This window comes from Cyphomyrmex costatus, unplaced genomic scaffold (genome assembly GCF_001594065.2).
Source record: "Cyphomyrmex costatus isolate MS0001 unplaced genomic scaffold, Ccosl1.0 scaffold4, whole genome shotgun sequence".
In the NCBI taxonomy this organism is placed as follows: domain Eukaryota; kingdom Metazoa; phylum Arthropoda; class Insecta; order Hymenoptera; family Formicidae; genus Cyphomyrmex; species Cyphomyrmex costatus.
In genome coordinates, this window is record NW_017278207.1 from 559,697 (window position 1) to 571,180 (window position 11,484).

General features: G+C 34.6%; 1 protein-coding gene across 1 annotated transcript; it reads right to left on the reverse strand.

Annotated features, from left to right (window-relative positions):
• Positions 1-866: 866 nt before the first annotated feature.
• On the reverse strand, positions 867-4,318 carry LOC108777011 (uncharacterized). Its single transcript, XM_018543791.1, has one exon. It carries the CDS (start codon positions 4,316-4,318, stop codon positions 884-886), a length of 3,435 nt encoding a protein of 1,144 aa, XP_018399293.1. The 3' UTR covers positions 867-883.
• Between the last annotated feature and the right edge of the window lie 7,166 nt (positions 4,319-11,484).

Consider the following 11,484-nt stretch of genomic DNA (forward strand, 5'->3'; position numbering starts at 1 on the left):
AGCCGCTGACGCGAGGACACGATAAAGTCGGAGAGTTCTGAATCCTTGATTGGATCTTAACAAATGTTTGAGGAAAAGGATCAGCACTCATGGAAGTGAAATCTTCTTGCACGATAAAAATGCCATTGATCTCGCGTCTCTTCCTACAATTGCTCTGGTAATCTTGGTGAGAGGCGAAAGGTTCAAACGGATGATTCGTCTAATAGAACGTTATCGATACTGGCCAATAAATAATTATTACTTTCGCTAGCTTGGATAAAAATAAGATAAAAAGGATTGCATAAACTTTCGTTTTATACTCGTGCCTTTCATACCTTCTAATTCCGGTTTCCAGACGATCAGATATTTTAAGTGTCTCTTGAGCATTCTACTATCACAATTACGCAATCTCATGTCTTCGCTCGAACAATTTTTAGAAATAAAGCAATCAGACGCCGTTATTAGAAAGCTTCAGTATTGAATTGTGAAAGATCAATTTATCGTAGCTTAAAAAAAAAGAAATAGAAATTGCAGTATATCAATACATGGAAAGATAATTGTCTGTGCTTGTGATTATACATTTAAAAGAAAAAATACTAAAGAACTTGTAATGCGAAACTATTATGTTCTTATCAAGAAATTTTTGGTAATGTGTTCAAATATGCAAGAAGCATTTGAAATCGTGTCGCAGATATTGTAACACGATTTTAAAGATCAATATTTTACTGATAGATTTTAATGATCTTTATAAGTAAAGAAAGTAAATGGCATCACGTTAGCAGCGGTATCTTTTTTCTCTCGTCGGAAGCGGAAATCGATAAATCTCTACGGAAAATCAGGGGCGATTATGAGGCAACATTAAAAATACTATAAAATATTTTTACAAAGGCACTTATGAATTTATTTACGAGGATTTTGTTTTATTATTATTCTGTTCGTTTTCCTTTATGGCTTGTGTCTCATTTTTCGACGCCGACCTAATTTCTTTTTTCACTTGTCCGTATTTAGTATCAAAGAATAAAGCCACTGACGATTGATTGTTTAAATTCCTATCTTCATCTGTATCACTAACTTTTTCGACTCGATCTTGTAGTCCGCTGTTTTGCGATTGATTATCTACGGTGATAAAGTGATCAGTAACGCCTGTTTCTTGTAGTAAATCAGCACCGTAAACTTTATTCAATTGTTGAGCCTGCGATAAACCTTGAAATTGCGCAACCCTATTTTCCTCTATAGGCTGCTCTATGGCGGCTAATATGTCTTGAAGAAGACCATTGGATAACACTTGATCGTGTCTGATGCTGCCATCCGAGTTCGCAGTGCCTAATCCACCATCCGCTGCTTGTATCTGTAATTTGTAAGTGCCTTTGGAACCGTGAATCTCAAATCCGTCAGCATTGTCAGCTGTCAATTTCTGGGCCAGAGACAATGCCTCACTACCCTCGCTTGATTTCAGAAACTGACTAGCGTCTACCTCATTTGATCCGATAATTTTTTCTTGATTGAAGCTTTGTGCGGTCAAACGTGCTGTCAAGGCTTCAGCTGAAAGTTCTGAATCATGTTGGAACAACGATGTTGAGGGATAGGTGTTACGAGATTGACTAGGCAAGTGCGTGGAAAGCTCGTTCGAAACATCTGCGATAGATGTTTGAACTGCTTTGGCATCACTTGCTTCATTGGATGAATCATAAGTTAGTCCTATAGGATTACCATAGCTGTCTTTTAGATTAATCTTCGGCTGTTCATTATGTTCTAAATCAAGCGTGCTCACTGGAGGTCCTCCCAGAAAATTATCAAGTGGTTTTGGTAGTGGCAGTATATTATCTGCAAAAATAGAATTTTGATTGTTGACGTCGGATAAATCATTTTCCGTAAAAAGTGGATTGTGATTGTTCACGTTTCCAACGGGAGCGCCTGCATTTTCAAAACCGAGTTGTAGCTTATCATTAGAATGTGCAGGTAATCCGCTACCTAACGATAGCCCCTCGCTTAAGGGCGCTCCACCACCTGAAGATAAGCCTCCACTCGAGTATAGTTCTCCCCTGGAATGCAGTTCTCCGCTTGAAGGTAAGCTACCGCTTAAAGGTAGCTCTCCGGTTGCGGACGGTCCTCTACTTGAATACACCCCGTTCACGGGTAAGAGTGGCTGCAAGGAATTGCAGTCGTGACTGCCACCGATTGATAATGGCGCGTTTACTACAGGTGTGCCGTACGTTGTCAGCGCATTACTAATTCCGTTGTAGAGATTACTGCCAAATCCGGAAGATGTTGAAACAAAAGAAGTCGATGGGCCAAAATTAGGTGCTCCATAAGTTAAGTGTGGTGCTGGTGTATTAAAATCGTTGAATGATAATGGAGTTCCGTATTGAGCATGAGGCGCGGCAATTGGAGAATTTAAATTGTGTACATTAAATGAACCAGACGATCCAAAAGAGCCCGAAAATAAATTGCTTGGTCCCGATGTGTGGCGGAAAGATACTGGCAAGTGAAGATTCGGTAATTGCTGCTTTGCAGATGGTGGTAAATATCGATTAATATTTGACAATAATTCCGTTGGTATTGATTCTCTGAATTTAATCGGTTCTCGATTCCGTGGTGGTATTAAAGAACCAACAGGAATTGATGGTGGTCTGAATGGACCATGAAGCCGGTGAGAATGCAAGCTCGGCTTATGGAAAGAGCCTCCAAATATTCCGAATGATGAAAACAATGAACCTCGTCCTCCATGAGCCGCAGGGTAAGGACCATTAGGCGAGTAAGAAGAAAGAGGTGGTGCACCATAAGAATTTAAAGGTGGAGGAGAAAGCAAAGATACTCCCGATATGCCATCAGGTTTTCCAAAAGTGGCAGTTGTTAAAGGCGGGCCATAATCATTCAATGGCGTCTGTTGCGGAAGTTGCTGCAAGGATAGATCGTTCCCTATATTTTGAAATCCATGAGAACCTCCGCCACCGCTTAAAGCATCAATGTGGGATCCACCACTGTTTGCTGTCAACTCAAGTCCCGACGGAAGTGGCGCAGAATTGGTATTAACTGAATTTGAGATATGATTAAACAATGAACTATCAGAAATACCACTTGATAATGATAAACCTGAGACATCCGAGTTCAAAGCGGCTGTTGTAGGCAACAATTCAAATCCAACTGTCTTTACAATGGACAAAGGTTCGATATTTGGCGCTCCGTACTGTAAGTTTAATTGTTGTCGACCAAACTGATGATCGGATTGACTGGTTGTAGTAACACCCGGACCTTGATTGTTGTGCAGAGGTTCGTTTTGTGGCAACGGCGGCGGCGGTAATCCGTTACTCTCTGAGGAAGCCGAGGACTCGTGCACAGATGTCTTCAGATTTTGATCTTCAGGATTCTGTAATGGTACACCGTAAGAATCGCTGGGCACATTAGCATTCATTGAGGCGCTCAATGAAGCGTGAGACAATTGCGGTCCCGATGAACTTTCGGCGTGATTATGCTTCGCGTCGAGTGGAGGGCCATATGTATCTGTCGGAGGACCACTTTGATTAGGGGCGGTAGCCGATCCCGCAATGGGTTGCCATCCATCGTACTTTATGTCAGGGGGTGTGGGTGGCGCTGGAACTCCTGGCGGAGGTGCTGGCGGTGGAGGTCCGTATAAATCACTAGCTGGTGGACCGTATTGCGGTTGCGGCACAGATACGGGCGGCGGCGGTGGTCCGTACTCGTCATTGGGCAGAGGATTAAACTGAACAGCTAATTTCGAAGGTGGTGGACCGTAAGTCTCGAGCGATATAGGAATAGGTGGTCCGTGACCTGGCTTGGGCGGTATATATTGCTGACTCGATGTAGCGATGAGCTTCAATGGCGGACCGTACTGAGGTTTTGGTGATCTGAACGGTGGGAATGAAATCAACGGCGGCGTGAAATGTTGCTTTGGCAATCCGTAATGAAGTTTCGGCGGGCCGTAAATAGGCTTAGAAAGAAGGGACGTTGCCAGACCGAAACTTTGTTTTGGCAATCCATATTGCGATTTGATATGTCGTGGTGGTCCATAAGAAATGGCCAAAGAGTCAAACGATATAGGTGGTGGCATGTCTGGAGGTGGCGGTGGATAAATAGGCGTTGGTCCAAGATTGCCGACTAATTCTGGCGGTCCATATACTGGCGCTGGTCCTTTAAAACCAGATCCCAACGGCGGCCCATACTCATTAAGCAAAGAATCAAAAGTACTTATTATTCTGTCCTCAGCTTTAACCTTGGATTTCTCTTCTTCCTTGGTTAACGGTACTTGCGAGATCGCCTTGTTGACTACCGCTTGTACATGATGTCCAATTAACAGGACGCAGAACAGCGCGAATAGCATCTAAAAGCAGAACGGGATAACTAGAATCGGAGAAAGTGAATCAGCTTCATGGCTATTGCGATTAATTTTGTTTTTTTCATTTTTCACACTGATTATGTATGATTATACTGAAAATAAAGTTATAGGATGAAATCAACTTATGTAAAGATAATAATACACTGCGCTCAAGATCTCGGAAGTGTTAAAACAGTATAAGTAGAAACATCACTATTTCGTAATGAAGCTAACATAATTTTCAGTATTTTACTTTTTTATTCCTTATACTTATATTTATTTAAACGGCTTTACTCTGTATTTAAATATAGAATATGTACATACACATATGTGTAAATTAATTAGATAATAATTGTAGATCTAATACTATAAGCATTGCAGTTTATAAAAATTTAATTATTTAATTACGACTCTTAAATTATTTTTCAATATTAAATTAAAATTCTTAATTTTTACTTTTATACTTTCATATTTACATTTTCACTTTTTACTTTTTCATATATTTATAATCAAATGTATACTACGTAGATAAGCATTATATATTACACAAACACTATATATTACTAATTACACTATATAAATACTATATTTGTGTAAACTGTATTTCTTTATGTTATTATATTGAAAATGAAAGGGAAATAATTATGTCTTGTACGTATTCAAGCATCCGAAACGCCGTATTATACGTGTTCTAATTAGTTTAACGAACTCGTTGGACGCTTAAGAATAGTTTCACAGAACACATGAAGATCGCCCATGCTCGCTATTGTATAGTAGCCATATTGGAGGCCGTGAGAACTCGTTATTCGCTTAAGCCCGGGAAGTCATCTCAACGTATGTGAAAATTATGTAAAGCCACGTTTACACATTCTGGGCATTAGGGAAGCGTGCACGTGAGTGAATAATTACGTCAATTGTGAGCGGAATAGCAGGTGTTGCATGAAGAGGAATTACGAAAAATGAATAAATGAGATTTCTTTTGAGGTGCTATCTTTACTTATTTTTAATACAAAGCGACAACTTTTAGAACAAAAAAACAGTTATATATACATTAGTAATATTGAAAAAGATACGTAATTGCACAGCATGTATTTTATAAAAAAAGATATTCTACAAAAAATCACCTCTCGATCAATTGTAATTGTTAAAACGATTACTTAAGTATTCTTTCCATGACATATAAAACTAGAACGCGCAAAATTTGCATATATTTTCATCATAAATATCTATTGCAAAAGAAACTATTATTTATGCTACGTATTATGTGCAGCAATCGGCATTAGATTATTATTATACCAGTAAATATATCAGTTATAATAAAATTTCAAAACTCCTACAATTCTATTGCAGTATAAAAAAAATTAAGTAGATATTAGATAATCTTATGTACACACACGCATATATATAAACTATATTTATTAAAAACTATACTTGCAATTACGTTTCTATATAATTAATTATCGTATATTATAATAGCACATTATTGTATATAGTGTTATGATAAATTATAATACAATTATAATACAATTATAATACAATTTTTTATGACAATTATAATAGTTAATAGCTTTTCTATGTTTCTTCTAGAAAATATTAGGCCAATAAGAAGAAGCGGTGAGAACATATAATACAAGCTCACCGTCTGTCAATGCCGGTAGGAAACCATTGGCTTCTTTTAAGTGGCACGATGGCCGAGATGCAAGGCTAACATAATCAACCGTACTTTCTCCAAAGACCACGGGAAATGTTTGCAACCCGGCAATGTATTGCAATGATTGCCGCTTCAAATAATTGCGTTTTTGAGGATACGTCTACAGTCTCATTTCTCTTTTGTTATATTTCATTATTTATTCGCAAAACGTGCAGTGTATTTTGAAAAGTCAGCTCAATGTTAAAGAATTAGTATCTAAAGAAAGATATGAGAAAATTGAGATATTGTACATATAAATAATTATACTTTTTAAATACACTTGCAATTTTATTAAGCTTCTTAGATTTATCACTACAATTTTTTTTTATATCCGATATAATTATTTACTTGTTACAAAAAATTATAATAATAATAATTTGTATGTGCAACTAATTTTTAATGCAATTTGTATTGTCAACGGCCTATTAAATTTATTTATCAGTAATTTTCTAGAGATCCATAAAAATAAACAAAATTAATTTAATTCATAGAGCATTAATACAAATTATTTGATAAAAATTTGCTTACTCTTATTATTCAAGAATATTAAAAGAATTTTTGTATTCTGAGCATACATAATTTTGTAAAATAATTTAAACACATAATAACTTTAAATACATAAACTTAATACAGTTATGAGACAATGACAATAATTACAAATAAATCTTCTCTTTTCACTTTCTACAATCCAATCTACAATCATCAAAGTAAATCAAAATGATACAGTTTTATTAAACCAATATAGTAAGTATAGGACTTATAAGACCATACACACGCAATCCATCAATGTAAACGAGGTCAACAAAAGAAAGTTCAATCAACCGAGATGTGTCTATCCAAAATATATTTTCACATTTCTTGAATTATATCATACAAATGGGATAGAACATATTTTAGTCGTTAGCTATATAAAATAAAAAATTAATGACCTAGTTATAAAAAAAAAATTTTACTCGTTCTTATATTATATTTCCCTTTCTTATAGATTACATTGTTGTCGAATGCTTGACAATGTGATTCGATAGAGTATATTACATACAGCGCGCATAAATAGAGAGTAATGGTATCTATGAGAACAAATCAAATCTGAATGTACATTGAAATTTTTTTTTTCAAATATGCCAAATTACAAACATCGATTACACACACGTAATTAATAAAAACGTGCTATCTCTATAATATAAAAGAAATTTGTTTCATTTTCTTTAGAGGTTGTAAATAGCCACTTTCATACTTGGATTACTTTTGCATAAGGATGCACTTTTTACTGCCCGTATGAAAACGCGTGTGTCTCACGCGGACTCTCGTTTTCACGCACATTGTAATGCACGTAGGTACAATGACCTATATACTTTAGTCGGTATAATTAACTTTTATTTAATTCTTTATTATATTTTTACACTTTCTATGCATACTATATGCAAAAAATTCTCGAAGATTCAAAGTAGAAAGACTAATTTTTTCGGCAAAAGTTAATTCGGTCTATACTTTAGATTAGCCGTTATCATCGATAAGAAACCGCCAATTACTTAATTTCTAATTAGAAATAGTCGTTAGAATTATCGATAATGCGTACGCCTAAGACCCTTATCGTGCTCCTTTCATAATGCATGCGTCCTCCCTTATTAGTACGGAAATTTATTCGCATCGAGGGTGCAACGGTATTTCAGTTGTAGAGATTTCTGAGCACTAAAGATTTTGTTCTTTCTTTTATTTCTTGATAAAAAATAAATACTGACGTAATACGTATACATGCATATTTAAAAAGTCAATTAATTAAAATACAGAAATTAGTAACGTCTATTTTATATAAACATATACTGCATATGCGAATAATTAAATCAATGTGAAATATGAAACAATTATAAACTTAAATTACAACATATTTAATTTTATTACATCAAATCAAATGTGTTCAATGAAATTTAATTTAAATTAATTATAAGAAATTATTATTTATAACTGAACAATATTAATTTTCATTTTACAATATTTGAAAATAAAAACTTTTAGACTTTTAAAATAATTAATAACACTTAAATTTCTTTTAGTTAACATTGTTCACAATTAAAATTTATTACAGTTAATTAAAAAATATTAATAAATAAGTATAAGCAAAACAATAATAATTTCTTAACTAAATTAAATCAAGTTAACAAAACACTTTGTAACTTATTTGAAACTTCCAGATTTTCCAAGAAAAGTGACGTATTTGAATATAAATCAGAAAATTTAAAAAATGTTATACAAAATTAAAACACTTTATTGTTCAGTATATACATATAGCTATATTTATTTGTTACATTTCCATTAATTCCTTGAAAGGATAAACACTCTGACTAAACAAAGCACAAAATAGACTAGCGACCTACCTTGAATTTAACCATGATGCACGCACGTAAACCGCAGTCTTGTCACTAGTACACACAGATTATCCGACACTACGTAGATCTCCTTACTGTTGAAGCTTTCCTTCAGCTTTTCTCGCCACCGCACTTTAAGGGAAGTCGCGCCTAACCGGAGCTTGTCATACGCGATTTAACAGTGGCTTTTCGTGTCACACATCGCGCGCACCATGCTAGCATTTGTCGGCCCGCAGCTTCTTTGACAAGCGAGCACCACAACACTCGCCAATACTAACACAAAAAATGTTCAGTCTCGTATGAAGACTCCGCTTATATAGACTCCGAGAGAAGACTACCAGTTGGAGGAGTTGTCGACTGAAGTTGCCGGGTGAATCGTGGAAAGGAGACCCGGGAAGAGGAGAGAGTAAGTGCGCCTAAGGGTACAGAGGGAAGAGAGAGGAAACGAGAGAGAGAGAGAGAGAGAGAGAGAGAGAGAGAGAGAGAGAGATGATGTGGGGAAGAGCGCGAGAAGAGACAGCCCTCCTCATATGCCGTTTAAAAATTCTCTTTGTAGAGAAAGTAGGCTAGCTTTACCTCGCCGGAGAAGACAAAGATGCGCTGTCGTACGTGTAATCCCTGATCTCCGATGACTATAACGTCCGTTGCGTGAAACTGGTTATAAATCTTTCCGATACAGAAGACAATTTGGAAGGACTGGTCAATCGAATCCTTCATTCACCTTGCACTCGACAATAAGAGCCGATGTGACTTATCGGTAACGCGTCTACTGTCGTCTGGCGGAGATCATGATTTGCATAAAAATTGCGAGTGAAATTTATGGTAAACTGTCCGCATATTTTATGTGAAAATCATTTGTTTCGGCAGGTCCAGCTAATATTGACCAATAACTGGAACGTCAACAGATATACTACGCGGCATTTGAAATTTATTACGATTCTTGTTTAAGATATTAGCCGGCGCTTAATTTAAGGATTGATCAAGAATCAGAAATACATGCATACATGATTGTTAAGTCTTAAAGGATGTCCATCAAGAGAGTTGCATGCATAAGAAATCTTATGCAACGAAATGTAATTATTGTAGATTGATGTAATCTTCAATCGTACTAATTAATTATCGCAATATGATCAGTGACTCTAATGCAATACAGGAATACAGGTTGCTCTTTACTAAACAAGATCTGTCTTTTACTAGAAATATCATAAGTATCGCTTATATTTTTACGGAATTAATTTATAAATGAAAACGACTGTTCAGTAATTACGTGCTTAATAGCGAAAGGAGTCTGTTAATAATAAAATTAAATTAATGTTGAAATTATTGTTGCATTTTTGTAACCTTTTTAGTATTTGTATAAATAATTATATAAGCAATATGTTGTGCAACTAATCGAATTCTAAATACTTCATATAAATAATTTAAATTGTAATTTAAAATTTTAGAAAACAACATCTAAGGTTTATCTATCATATAGAGAAAAATTTAATTGCTTTTATTAGTTTGATAGAAAAAGCACATCTTCAACAATAAGAAAAGAAATAAATACCTTTAGACACTTTTTTTATATATTATATATATATATATATGTAATATATATGTAATGTGTGTATGAGTGAGAGAGAGAGAGAGAGACTTTTACGTAACGTTTTATACACGTAGAGAATACTGTTAGAACTTTTAGAAATTTTAAAACTTTTAATCACGCTCAAGATTTTGTTCTAGAGTAAAATAAAAAGACAGAAAATAACGGTTTACGTAGGTATCTGTGCATATCGGATGCACGCTGACATATAATAAATACACACATGCTCTGCCCTATTGAGATCCGTTACGTTGTCATCAATAATTCAGGGAAAAAGTGCCGCCCCTCATAGTTTGGCTTTGCTTGTACATCGGCAGTACCATCTATCGCTGACGCTGTGACTGCCGCAAAAACCTCGGAATAACGAGAGACCCGCAAACAAAATTGTTTCGTCCAAAAGTCTGTATAGAACAGAGGAGCGGTGAAGGTACTAGTTGCTGTACGCGCTACAATTAATTGTCCAACGACACCGTCCATCGGAATTTTTTCCGGCCCCTCTTTATTCACCGATTTCTGTGGCTCGAGTTTCCACCACATTGTTAAAACGACCGCCAACGTATCGTCATCATAGGAATTTATTCTCGAACCTTCAAGCTCATTTTTTTATTTAGACTTATTTATTGTAAATTAATAAAATAGAAAATTGTTTTGTTATATTACTCTATAAATATTTTAATACAATGTTACAATAATTTGTATGTGTTATTTCAGTAAAATATATTGTGTGTGTTTCTTCTTCATAATTTTATATACCTTAATATAACACATTTTGTCTATTATTAGTTTATATTATAAATTATGATGAATCAATTGCAAAATGAATTTGGGTTACGCTATCTATGAATTTGACATTTATACACATTACTATACAAGATAATATAAAATGATTTTGTCGCATACCTTTATTTCCGATTATTGCAATTCGTCTTTCGATGAGATATTTCAGCCAAAGTATAATACATGTATATAGGTCATCTGTAATCGATTCAGCATACCTATTCTTTGTTCAATAAATCCAATTCTTCTGAAAACCATAACTTATCACGATGATGTCAGAGAAATTGGTAGTGTTAGCTTTGTCTTTAATCTCATCTTTTACGCGCTTGATTGACGTTGATATCATAAATAATGTGCGCACTCACAAAGAATTTTCTGATCTGATTAAACTATCAAACTTGTATTACTAAAGTTATAGTTCCATACATTACACCCGTTTCTCCTCTAACGTAAGCTCTTGTGTATATTTTGTGAAATAAGTGGTATATTTATGAAATGACGTAATGTAGAGACATCTTTTAATAAAAAGTGTTAATATTTTAATAAAATTAGTTAAAAATTTATATATATATCTAGAAATGTAATTTAATGTTATAATTAAACAAATTTTCTTTGTTATACTATATTAAAAATAACTCTCTAAAGTATTTTTGATAAGACGATACTAATAAATTCTTTTAGAAAATGTTTTAAAAAGTAGATTTTTAAGTGTAAATGCACAAATAAGCAAGAATTGTAACGTTTTATTCATTTCAAA